The sequence below is a fragment of the Triturus cristatus genome, chromosome 4_1, assembly GCF_964204655.1.
Source record: "Triturus cristatus chromosome 4_1, aTriCri1.1, whole genome shotgun sequence".
Classification (NCBI taxonomy): Eukaryota; Metazoa; Chordata; class Amphibia; order Caudata; family Salamandridae; genus Triturus; species Triturus cristatus.
Window position 1 is genome coordinate 858,145,583 of NC_140585.1, and position 13,668 is coordinate 858,159,250.

The 13,668-nt window shown below is 43.1% G+C and overlaps 1 protein-coding gene across 2 annotated transcripts in view; it reads right to left on the reverse strand.

Annotated features, from left to right (window-relative positions):
• FBH1 (F-box DNA helicase 1) overlaps positions 1-13,668 on the reverse strand; it is a 719,176-nt gene that overhangs the window by 457,742 nt on the left and 247,766 nt on the right. For both annotated transcript variants that reach the window (XM_085653566.1, XM_085653565.1), the window contains exon 9: positions 5,160-5,328. In XM_085653566.1, coding sequence (XP_085509692.1) covers positions 5,160-5,328 — 169 coding nt within the window. The remainder of the gene's footprint in view (positions 1-5,159; positions 5,329-13,668) is intronic.

Sequence of the window (13,668 nt, forward strand, 5' to 3'; positions counted from 1 at the left end):
GCTACAGTCCGTAGTGGGCAGATTCTTTTGGTGATTGAGCCAGGTAGAAGGTTGATGGAGCGGGGAAGACAACTAGAAGGTCGATGCAGCCCCCAAAAAGCAGTTCGAGCTCCACCTCTGCTCTCCAGCCCTATACCACAGACACCAACACCTCACCACCTCCTTTTGTTTAAGCATTCCGTCAAGCAGGAACTCTGTGCTCCGTGCTCTCCTCCACAACTCCCCGACTGTGCTTTTGTGTTTGTGTACATGCTGTGTTCCCTCAGAGAGACTCAAGCATCCAGATGCACTCATGGGTCCCTGGTGCAGCTCCAATCTGCTTCAGGTGCTGCTGGATGTTTACCTGGTCCTGAATACGACCTGCAGCATGAGGGTGGAGAATAGGTAGTGCAGGGCAGGGCTCTGGGTCGGAATCAGGGCTTTGAGATCACGAGGAAGGCCCAGGGTGCACTGTGGCCAGGTGCAAGGCAAATGTAGGTCAAGCCCCCTGCTCCACTCGCTCCACAAGGCACACTGCCTCCTGAAGGCTCCCCACGCACCTGACATTACATGCTTCGGACACCCTTTAGGCTCCTTCTTGCTTATTTTTATTTATTTTTCTTATGCACTCCTTTCGCGCTCCCACAGAAGCGGCTTAATGTACTCCCTCAGCCGAGCCATCAGGATGCAGGTTAAACCCCCCCAGCCTAAAAATGATCACTCAGAGGGAATGGGGGAGCTGCAGTGGAGGCTAGAACAGTGAACACGCTCAGCGTTAGCAGGCCCAGGTGAGCCACGGATTACCCTATGTGGTTTGGAGCTGATGCTTGCAAGGAGGGGCACTGTTCAAAACGTGGGCAAAACAAGGACCTGAAATATGGTTATTTGAAGAATTGGAATGAACTAGTGTGTGAGTATAGAAAAATAACTTTTCGAGTAGAATGGCTGCCCTGCAAAATGGGAGAAAATCTAGGCTCCGTGCAGGGACACTATCATGTCAAGATTGTGAGAAAGTGGCTCTGTATATACTGTTCCTTAATAGGTACAGGGTGTACAGAGTCCACAGTCCCCCAGGGTTTGACAGAGGTTAAAGTTAGATATAACCTTACTCTCTAAAGTGGTAGCTTGGTCGAGCAGTAAGGCAGTATCAGAGGACAGTGTAAAGCATTTGTTGTACACACTCAGTCAGCAAATGGTCTCACACACTCAATAACTGAACTCTAGGCCAATGGTTCATATATAAAAAATATATGCTTGCTTTATTTTAGAACCAACACTTGGATTTAAAATATACTTTCTCAGAATGAGATGTTTCATATAAATACTTTTGCAATATGCAATTGACCTTTGTAAACAGTTACAAGTGGTTGCAGTAGGAAACTCTATTTTAAACACCACAATACATTGAGCTCAAAGGTAAATTCAAGTTATTTGCAACAGATTACTTTTTAGATTACTTTTGGAATTCCAGGACTGGATCCTAGATTCAGTCCTGGGTCAGTACTCAGAATCAAGTGATGAAAGTCGACTTAATTACTGTAATGATTTTTAAACGATATTTAGCTATTTTAAAAGTTGACACTTAAAAAATATTTCAAAGAAAACAGTCAATGATTCCCTATGGAAGAAAATTCAAGTTGCAGGTACAGTATGTTCTTGTTACTTTTGTAATCCAGTACTGGGTGCCTAGACTCAGTACTGGGACCTTTATCCAAAACAGGTAAGTAATTACGTTTTCAGATATTATACGATTTTTGAAGAATATTTAAAGATTGCAGAAATCGACACTTAGAAGAAATTTCACAGAAAAACAGTCAATGGTTTCCTATGGAAGAAAATTGGGTTAAGGGTAAGTACAGTTATAAGTATTTTTCAGAGTCAGTGCTGGGCACCAAGATTCAGCACTGGGAGCTCACCTAAGAGCAGGTGAGTAATTTCGTTTTCGTTACTCGGCTGATTTTTGGTGAATATTTTAAGATTTGAAAAGTCCACACTTAGAAGAAATTTCAGGAAAAAGCCAGTCAATGTTACCCTATGAGGAAAATAGAGTTAGCGGTTTAAGGGTAAGTACTCGACTGGCAGAGTTGAGGTTCTGGGCATAGACTCAGGGGTCCCCCAGGATCAGGTAGGTACAGTTGGTTCACCCTCAGCGACTCTAGGGCGGCCGTGTGCAGAGAGAGTTAGGCCCAATGTTATCCTATGAGGGATAGGGGGGCCTTGGTTGGTGGCTGCTGACTGGCAAGCCACGCGGCTGTGGGAGCTGGGCTCCTGGTCACTTACTCAGGGCAAGTGGGGAAGTAGGTAGGTGTAGAGTTTTCACTGCCAGGGCCACTCGGACGGCTGGGTGCAGAGTGCTTTTGAGCCTTCGAGCGCTCAATTGATTTCAATGGGAAATCTCCGGTTTAGAAAAAGACTGCAAGCTCGGGGACGAGGACTCTTCAGGTGCCACCACCACTTCGAGAGGTAAGTTGGGTAGATGGAGGATAGGTAGGTACCCCGGGATTGGGCACAGGGGGCCGCAGGGCGCCGCGTGCAGGGGTGCCTTTTGGTGTCGGGAAATCTTACCCTCTGTTGATCGCGGTAGGGGGGGCACCTTGTTCTGAGGCTGCAGGCTTCTTCAGGAGTGTCGAGGGAGGTCCTTGGGTGCTGGACTCGGGGTCAAAGTCATCGTGGGGTCGTCCTCGGGGTCTTTGTTCACTCCGGCACTGGCCAGGCTTGGCTGGTGCAGAGTGTGCTGGGTTCGCGGTTCCGGGCTGCTGCCAGGGATTAGAGGTAGGTTTTGAGTAGAGCCTCTACTCATGGGAGTCCCAGGGGCTTAGAGCCAAAGGGTAGCCAGGTCCTCCGGGGTTGGTGAGGTTGCTGGCCACAAGAGATGCCAGGTTGGAGCAGGTTCGAGGGTCGACAGGGCGGTAGGGCTGGGGCCAAAGCAGTTGGTGTCTTCCTCTTCTTAGCAGCTGCAGGGCAGGTCTTCTTTCTTCTTGCTCTTTGTAGTTTTGAATCTGGAATCTGGGGAAGGAAGGTTCAGGAGGCCCCTATATACTAGATTTAGGGGCGTTACAGGTAGGTGAAGGGCAGGGACCAATGGGTCCCTGTCCTGGGGTGGCTACACCCCCTATCCTGCCTCTCTCCTGTGGGAGGGGGGCAGTAGCCTAGTCCTGATAGGGTAGGGCTCCCCATCTTCAAGATGGCGAGAGCCCGGAGATGTGCTTCACCTCGCCTCCCCCACCTGAGGGGTGGGGTTGGCAGGCTGGCACATCCCCTGTCCTTATTTGGGGTTTCCGGCCAAAGCTTCCCGCCAGAGTGGGGGGTTGCAGGGGCCTGGGGAAGCTCACAGAGGCGGCATGCCTTTGAAGCTTCCCCCTGACCATCCTGGGGGAGGAGATTTAGCACCTCGCCCAGGATGTGCATTGTTGCAGGCCCAGGAGAGCAGGTGCTCTCCTACCCAGGGGTCCAGCAACATGTCTGCTGGGTGGCAGCCTAGGCAGCCTTAGAGCAGACGTGGATTGTAGGTTAGGTTTAAGGGGGCACCTCTAAGATGCCCTCTGGGGTGCTGTGTACATTAAATCCCACACTGGCATCAGTGTTGGTTTAATGTGCTGAGAAGTTTGATACCAAACTTCTCAGTCTTTAGTGTTGCCATTATGGTGCTGTGGAGCTCGTGTTTGACGAGCTCTCAGCACCATGTACTCTTAAATGGCAGCACTGCACTTACAGTGCTCAGGAATGGACCTGGGCACTGTAGGGGCACAGGGCTCTTGCTCCTGTGCCCACACCATTGGCATAAGGCACCCAGCTAGAGGGGCGACTGATGTATGCCATGGCAGTGTAGGTGATGGGCATGGCACACAGGGATGTGTGTCATGTCGACTTTGTTTTTGTCTTGCACCCAAACACTCAGTCTGCAAAGGCAGTGTGTGTGTGTGTGTAAGGGTACAGGGCCTCTAAGGGTGACACAAGGAGTGCTGCAGCCCTTAGAGGCCTTCCCTGGTCACAAGGCCCTGGGTACCTAGGGTACCATTTACCAGGGGCTGACATGTGGCCAGGGTTTGTTTTAGGGAAGGAACATAGGCCCTGGGCACATGATTGGCAGGAGTCCAGGGCACACTCAGTCAAAATACATTCAGCAATTCAGCAAAAAGTGGGGGCATACCATGCAAGAAAGATGGCACTTTCTCACAAAGAGGGTGTACAGGAAGCGGTGATACTGATCTGTGGTCTAGTGGTGGGACTGATGGAGTGTTGCACAAAACAGGGATGGCTGAGTCATCTAATACAGTTAAGTTTAAAATAACCTGGACGCTTGGTACTGACAAAAATGTGCTGCTTATTGAGTACTACAAGTAGGCAATATGTAATGTTAATCCAAAGACTTGGATGCGCTAGGTTTATTAAAAGAATTATGGAAACAATATTAACAAAAATGAGGTTAACATTATTAGGCAAACAATACTGTCTTATTAAATCAAAATATTATTTTCATGGCTTTACATTTGTGGAACCTCTATACAGATTACAAATATCATACATTACAACCACGTCAATGTCTATTCTTGTTCTGTAACTCTCAGAAACCATTAGTTATGAAAATTCTCAAAGAAAACATGTGTGCTTGTAGTTTATCACTGTTCTACTCCATTGCACAGTTACAGGAACATGTTCAAAAGTTAATTTCTTGGTTCCACATAAATTATACTATAGAACTTTCCTATTTGTCTCCTTCTATAAAAGTGGTAAAGCTTTTTCTCAAATCCCTATTTCAGAGAAACCGACATGGAGGGGAGTGCATGTTCCTGATTGACATTTGACTTTAAGTAGCTAGGTGTAGAGTGTACACAAGAATATGTCAACAAATCTAGAAACAAGCATTTCTGCATCCTCTCAAACATGACTGACATGTTGATACATAGTGCGAAGCTCAGGCCAGGGGTGTCAATCGTCAGTCCACGAGGGCAGACCAAGACCGGATTTTCAATACATGCACATATAATACATTTACTTACAGTGTATTTAAATGGAAATGATTTACAGGGTCTGGGGTTATCGAGAAAATCAGGTGTGGACCCAGCCCTCCTGCACATATGTTAGACAACCCTACTGTAGACAGACAGGAAATATATCTTTTCAAACTACGAACCAGACAATATATGAAAATTAAATATGTCTGAGATTCTGTCACTTACAGTTTTCCAACATGAGTGTAGGCCATGGAATGGAAGGTTCTGCATTGAACATTGCTGGGGAATATCCGTGAAGCTTGAACTGAGATGGACTTGTTAAAGGTTACATAAAGAAACTTAAAATGCGGTCTCCTCTCTGCATACTTTATCAGAGTCGATGTTTTGCCAGTGCCTACGAAAAATATAAAAAAAGACTAATCTTCACAATCTCTAACATTTTTAAGCTCATTTAATGACGACTTAACATCAACTGGTAAAGCAAACTCCCGTAGGAACTATTAAAATCTCAGTACACAAGTGTAATGCTCATGTCTGTAAACCTTTATAGAGTTGAAAGAGGTATGCAACGTACATGACGCATAAATATTAAAGGCAAGTAAAGCTCAACTACATTGATCTTGGACTATAAAGAAGATTATGAAAAATATTTTCAGGGATGCACAATAACAGTGCATTAGGACGATAGTTCAGTACTGAGAAACCTTAGGGCTCATTACAATCACGGTGAATCTCCACCACGGCAGCTTGCCGGTGGCGGATTCACCGCCACATTGCAGCCATTCTCCGTCTGCCAAATTATGATGGCAGGCAGTTTTCTGGCCATCACGGGTCTGCCACTGGCAATCGTTGAGATTGCCTGGTGGATCTGCAAAGCATACCTAGAATAGTGGCGGTGCTTAACAGGCACCATCCGCCATATTAGAATGCTTCATTTCCACAATCCTAGAATAGCGGTTCACCCGCCATTCAAAGGCTGGTGGAGATTGACTTTGGGGCCCCGTTGCAGGCCCCCCTTTAGCAGGGGCACTTCCCTACTGCACTTCGGGGACATCTATGGTGCCCCCCTACATTTCCCTGCACTATATGGCAGGCACTGCATGGTGTCTAAAAGCAGATGTTTGAGATCTGCACACCAAAACGTAAACACTGTTGAAACCTAGAAAGGAATATTAACAAATGTCCCTACTGATGTGTGCTACACAGTATTTGAGGGCTGCCAGTCCCTCATTTGAACATTAATATGTGATAATAATCAAGCGAGATGGCCTGAAGAAACTGTGTGCACAACAACTGAACATTATTCTATCTTCGCATATTTTTAACGAACACTTCTGACAGTTTTATGAATAAATAAACACAACAATCTTAAAGGAGAATATCTCAATCAATTTTCATTTAGATATTCGAACATTCAAATAGCCAACCAATCAATAGAGCAGTGCAAATGTTATAGTATCATATTTCTGATACACAGGTCATAATATGATAATCTTGATTGACTAAGTGCTTGATATCACCATGCCCAATTCATTTCGGAACCTTAAGTCTCTTCTTCAGGGGCCACTGTAATGTAAACAAAAATACTTTTGTTGTAGTTTGTATGGTTGTTGGATTCATTTAACATGGTCCAGAAGAAGCCATCTTATCAAGCGACACCCATACAAGTGTAAAGGATGAACCTGGAGAACACATAGTGGTTGCCAGCTGAATGGAGTACTGATATAATGCATGTATTACCATCAGAAATGATCATACCGTCCCGAAACTTAAATAGGTGTAAACGAACTGTGGAGCCCACATATGTGCCGGGGAAACTGAAATAACTACTGCCATTAGGTGATACAACCAGTGCCCCAAATTGTGACCTGTGTATCAGAAATTATGATACTATAATATTTGCACTGCTCTATTGATTGGTTGACTATTTGAATGTTCGAATATCTAAATGAAAATTGATTGAAATATTCTACTTGAAGATTGTTGTGTTTATTTATTCATAAAACTGTCAGAAGTGTTCGTTAAAAATATGCGAAGATAGAATAATGTTCAGTTTGTGTGCACACAGTTTCTTCAGGCCATCTCGCTTGATTATTATCACACACCGCATGGTGTCTGCCACGTAGTGCAGGGAAATGCAAACCCTGCATTTTTACCATTGTAGCGGGTGCTGCAGCCTGCAGCACCCACCGCAATGGTAAAAATGCCCAATGCGACCGCCACCGTGGTGGTCGCATTGTGATTTCATGGTCGGGACTGCCGCCAAATAGGCAGACGGTCCCAATTCCTGTAACGATGGCGGGTGGATTCAGGTCCGTCCACCAACGTAATGAGCCCCTATGTTTGGAAGACTTGAATATATTGCTTTGGAATGGAAATCGCGATGTCCTGGGACAGTGACAAACTCTACTGGCTCTTTCTCAATTACCCAATGTTAATTTTTAAATGTTTCACACAAGTTTTTAAAAGCACTGTAAAAGTGGTTAAGTATAGTTGTGCATTCCACCATAACAAAGTGCTCAGCAGCAATCATGAGATAAATCGGCACAATAAAATTATAATTCTACCACCAAAACACTTTCAGTGAAGTTTCAACCTCTCTGCTGATACCAACAAGAACCCTGCAGAGGTTTTGCAATAGGATATTCTTTTTTTGTGCAAACCACTATAGTAGAATACATGCCAGATGTTCAGGATATCTACATAAAATAATTTTACATAAAATGAAGCTTATTTACATAGTGAGTAGTTATCTTGAAAATGTAGCTTGGAGCGTTGTTGGAAATGGAGGGTGTAAAGAAAAATAACACCAGCCAGTCACGGTCACTCAAAGTCACTGTGATATGCTACACATATTTCCTACACAAATATGGGACACATTCTGCTTTATATTTGTACAACAATTTCTTAGGAATAGCTCTCTTGAGGAAATAATCATTCACAAATATTTGAGCATCGAAATAAGGGTAAACTTTTAAGGACATTTGGGAATATTTGATCTCATTGTCTAATCAAAAGCAGTTGGACAAACGGCATTCAGACGAAATATCAAGTATGAAATATCTCCATAGCAAAATATTGAGTCTAAATAAAAAGGTATGGAAATATAGTCAGCAAGAATATCGATGTAAAGAATATCGATTCAAGGTAAGTAACATCGCTTTTTGTAAATATCGAAGTTATTAATATGATTTGCAAAAATATAGTTTAGACAGAAAGATTAGAGGCAATACATATAATGCTGTGATATTTTAGTGTTCAACAACAGTTCTTTCACAGGTTTTTTTGTTGTGCGTAGAGGATTCTTTATTTCTTAGATTCTTTTGACAAATAGGTACAGCCAACGCGTTTCGCCCTAGAGAGGGCTTCTTCAGAGTAAAGTATTACAGTGAGCACTGTTCAAGAATTCTTGGAAGAAAATGGCAGCATCAAATTAAGTTACTACCATCCCTTGGTCAATCATGTTATTCCTTTAATGCATCAAGTGTTGTACTCTGGTAGCGATATAGGGGTCGATTATAATGGCAGGCGGATTACCACCGCCCGCATAGCGGTGGCGATCCACCCGCCATAATCCACCGCCCGCCTCCCATCCGCCCCCCGCCACATTACGATGGCGGGGGGGACCCTAGCGGTCGGAAATACAGTCTGCCGGGTTTCCTCCAATCGACTCGTCGACCGGGCGGAATACGGGCATGACATGGATAGGATAGGATAAGATATAGTTTTATATAGCGCGCGAATGCAGAAGCGTCTTGGCGCTGGTAAGTACAGAGGGATACATGGTCCTCGGGTGCGATCCTGTTGGAAGAGCCGTGTCTTTAACAATTTCCTAAAGGATTGATGATTATCTACTAGTTTTAGAGAACACGGGAGATTGTTCCAGAGTCCAGCAGCACGGACTGAGAAAGCTCTGCCGCCCCATCTGACTTTCCTAATCCTATTGATCTTGATAAGACTTCGGGTGCTAGACCTTAGCACACGGCCAGAGGTATAAAGGAAAAAATAATTTCTGGATGTCCTTAGCTCCACCACCAAAAACAGCCTTATGCACTAAGCATATGGCCTTGAAATCTATACATTGTTGGACTGGGAGCCAATGTAATGTTTTAATTCCCCCCGAGACAGATTGATATCTGGGGACGTCCAGAAGTAACCTCGCTGCAGCGTTCTGCAGAGTCTGCAGCCCTTTTATCTGCGTCTTATTCATCCCTAGCAGTAGAGCGTTGCAGTAGTCCAATCTGGATAACACAAGTGCTACTACAACGGTCTTGCGCAGCTCTAGTTTAATAAAAGGGAAAATCTTACGCAGAGTCCTTATTAAAAAGGAGCAAGACGACGCGAGGCTGTTAACATGGGCTGAGAAATTTAGCTGACTGTCAAACAGCACGCCCAGGTTTCTCACCTTGGGCACGGGGCAGGGGCACTCCCTGGCCCCTAACGGCCACCATGAGCTGTTCCACAGGGGATTCCCCTGGCCAAACTCAATGATCTCAGTATTCTCGGTGTTGATCTTCAGGAAGCTCTCCTGCATCCAGGTCATAATTTCAGACAGGCAGTTGTGGAATTTGAAAGCCATGTCGTTAGATTGTTTGACCACAGAAATTATGAGCTGGGAATGGTCAGCATACGAGACTACAGTAAAGACATGCTTCCTGATGAGTTTGGCCAGTGGGGACACATAAATATTGAACAGCGTAGGTGACAGCGCTGAAGCCTGCGGAACCCCACACGGCAGATGAAAGCTGTCCGACTGTAGACCGTCACAGAACAGACTTTGCTCCCTTCCTTCCAAGAAAGAAGAGAGAAGAGACAGCGCGGAACCCTCGATGCCAATCTCCTGAAGCCTTTGAATCAGCACCGCATGGTTAACGGTGTTGAAGGCAGCCGACAGATCTAACATCACAAGAATCGCCTTGCCTCCCTTATCCACTATACTGCGAGTTTCCCCTGCTGCCTCAAGTAGTGCTGACTCCGTTGAATGTTGTGCACGGAAACCGTGCTGAGTGGAGTCCAGCAGATTGTAGGAGTTTAGGTATTCTGTCAATGATCTATTTACCTCTCTCTCCAGAATTTTGGCTGCAATAGGCAGTGCAGCAATAGGGCGGTAATTCTTTGGTATATGAGGGTCCAGTGCAGGTTTTTTTAGAAGCGGTATGATTGTAGCTATCTTCCAACTTAAAGGGTAGCTACCAGACTCAAGTACTTGATTGATTAAAGGGGATAGTTCTCCAGCAATCACATCTGCCGCAAGGTGCATGATTGAAGGGGGGCAGGGATCTTTAGGTGACCCTGATTTGGTTAAGGTGATCAGTCTGCAGGTCTCTTCTCTTGTGATAGGAGAGAAATTCCTAAGACCGGGATGGCTCTTGGTTCTAGTTATCGACAGCTACCCACAACTCTCAGAGTTCGGGTACCAATTTATAAAATCTTTATAGATTAGCTGAACCTTATCCTGAAAGAACAAAGCGAGCTTTTCACACATTTCTTGATCCGGCCGGTAAGTATTGTCCTGGGGTGGCTTAGAGAGAGCGGTTATTGTCTTAAAGAGCTCCTTGGCCGAGTTCCCTGTATCCCTGATGCTAATCGCGTAAAATGAGCTTTTTGCTGTGATTATTGCATCTCTATATGCTGATAGAGCACAATTATACCTAACTTTGTTATCGGCACTATAGTTCACTCTCCAAAGGTGTTCGGCCCTCCTGCACGTGCTCTTCAGGACTTTAAGTTCCCTACTATACCAGGGAGCAGATGGTTTAGTTCTCCTCGTCGGTAGCAGCTTCTCAGGCGCTACTTCATCAACCGCTGCCGCCAACCATTTATTAAAAAGCAGTGCAGCCTCGGAGTTATCCCCACTGCGAGTAGGGTGTGAGTGGCCCAACGCAACGATTAGACTATCCGCATCCACTTTGGACCATTGTCTAATTTTCGTTTTCGCCGGCTTTGGGCAGGACGGGGGTACTGGTATTCCTGCCGTGATGTAAAAATGGACTGCGTTGTGATCAGACCAAGGAAGAGCAGTGATATTAACCACCTCCAGATCCATATTGTTCACAAAAATGCAGTCTAAAGTATGGCCCATTTTATGGGTGGGGTCCTTAACTACTTGGTTGAAACCCAACGCTGCCAGATTCTCAAGCAGCAAGGCTACCTCTGGTTGGTTGGTACGTTCCAGATGGTAATTAAAATCACCTAAAAGAATAAAAGGATGGGGATCCATCCGGGATTCCAGATGATTCATAAGCCTTAGTGGAAAAGTGGACTTAGGCCCAGGTGGTCGATAGACTAATAGGCCTTGAAACTTGAAGGAATTCCCTAGGTAGATAGTGAAATAAAATACTTCCGTAGGTAGGTCTAGATACGTTTCCACTCGTAGTTTTAAATGCGCTAGATGAACAATCGCTATCCCTCCACCCCTCTTGCCTATTCTGTCTGCAAGACACCGCCGTCCATATCATGATGCAGGCGGTCTTCAGCCTTTCCATGGCGGCATTGCCGCCATGGAAAGGCTAGCGGTCCTTGCTGTTGGGAGCTCGTAGCGGACCCCCAGGTGGTTGGGGGTGCACATGGGGGGGTACCTATGGTACCCCCCTCCATTTGCATGTACAACGTGGCAGGCACAGCGTGGTGCCTGTAACGTTGTGCATTCAAATGCATGACTTGCATTTTTAACCTTGCGGTGGGTGCTGCTGGCAGCACCGCCCACCGCAAGGTTAAAAATATGGGATGCGTCCGCCAGTGTGGCGGGCTCATCCTAATTTCATCGATCGGACCGCTGCACCTATGGCGGGCGGTCCCTTCAGCCGTCCGCCCGCCATCGCAATCGACCCCTAAGTAATAGTTTTCTCCCGTCCGTTGACGTTTTACCGGACATGGTAGAAGACTGTTACTTAATCGCTTTTTATTTTTTTCAGATGTGGGTTGTCAGTTTTGTAGGGGGTATGAGGTGGGAAGTAAATTAATTTTCAAGTAATTAATAATTTTGGGGTAAATTAATATTAATTATTAATTGGATACTTCATTATGTTAATTTTTTAAATAGGGTTTGTTAAATTATGTGTGTTGTGTGTTTTGTAAGAGAATATTGTGTAAAGTACATTATTACAATTGATTTATAATTAATATTTAATTAATAATTGGTTTGTTGATAAATATTAATATATTATTTTTTTATGGGGTTTTACATAGCACAAACTTGACCCGAAGGTATCGGGTATCAGAGCGCATTACAAGAGCACCACTTGCGTTGCATGAGGACACATTCATTTTTGTTAAGCAAGGGGAGTTTAAGTGATTTGCCTAGAATCACACGATGTTGCGCATCGTTGTTGAGACTCAAACCTGGTTCCCCAGATTTGAGGTCGACCGCCCTGACAGTTAAGCCAACTCCTCTCCCCAATATTAATAGTGTAAATATTTTTTTTAAGTTAAGTGTAAGGTGCAGGTTGTGAAATTTGTGGGGTTATAGGGTGGAAAGTTAGTAAATTAAAAGTATGTAATAAATATTGTATTGTTAAGAAATAATTTCCAAATATAAAAAGTTTATTTGTATGAAAAATAACATTGTATTTTATGTATAATAATATTTATAGATATTTGTGATATGTATTTAACAATGTAATATGTTTTTATTTTTTTAAATTTTATTATTAAATATTTTGGTATTTTTCTTTATTTACTTTGTTCTTTTAGATATTTTAATTTTGTTCAAGATATTTTGCTTGTTTTTGTTTTTAATGTTGAACTGACTGGAGTGGGAATAGTAAATGTTACCCCTCCGCAATCCAACACTTTCCCTACTGCTGTAATGACTGGTGTTGGAATAGTAAATTTTACTCCTTCGCAATCTAACACTTTCCCTACTGTTTCACTCATTAGAGTGGGAATAGTATATGTTACCCTTCCTCCAGCCAACAGTTTCCCTACTGTTGTATTGACTGGAGTAGGAATTGTACATTTTACCACTCCAGAATCTTACAATTTCTCTAATGTTATGCTGACTGGAGTGGGAAAAGTATATTTTACTCCTCTGCAATCCAACACTTTGCCCACTGTTGTATTGATTGCAGTGGGAATTGTAAATGTTACCCTTCCTCCATCACAAAGTTTCCCTTCTGTTGCACTGGCTGGAATGGTTATAGTAAATATTACCTATCTGCAATCGAACACTTTCATTTCTGTTGCATTTACTGGAGGGAGATTTTTAAATTTTACTCAGTTTTATTATTTTTGTGTTGTGTGAAATGGGAGTAGTACGTTTTCATATATTTACTATACTAGTTTGCATAGTTTTATATATATTGTTGTGGGAATAGTAGATGTATGAAATCTTATAATTTATTTTATATTGTTATAATTTCTATTATGTTTTTGTTTATTTAAAATTATAATATTTTTAATTATTAATGTTTTGAATGTGTAAAGTAATTTTCACTACATTTTAAGAATTTTAAGATGTTTCCTTTTTTAATTTAATTAGAATGGTTTGTTTTGTAAATATTTTATGTTATTGGTATATATATATGTGTGTGTATATATATTGTTATATTTTATATTATTAAAAAAATGGAAATTATATAATAAATTACAATTATTAGTTTAATAATAGTTTAAGTAAATATATATGAATTATTATATATGTGTTAAACTTTAATAAATTTCGTTTATTTGCTATATTTGTAAAACTATACATTAAATCCATTTTTTTTTTAATATTACTATTTAATATACTTAA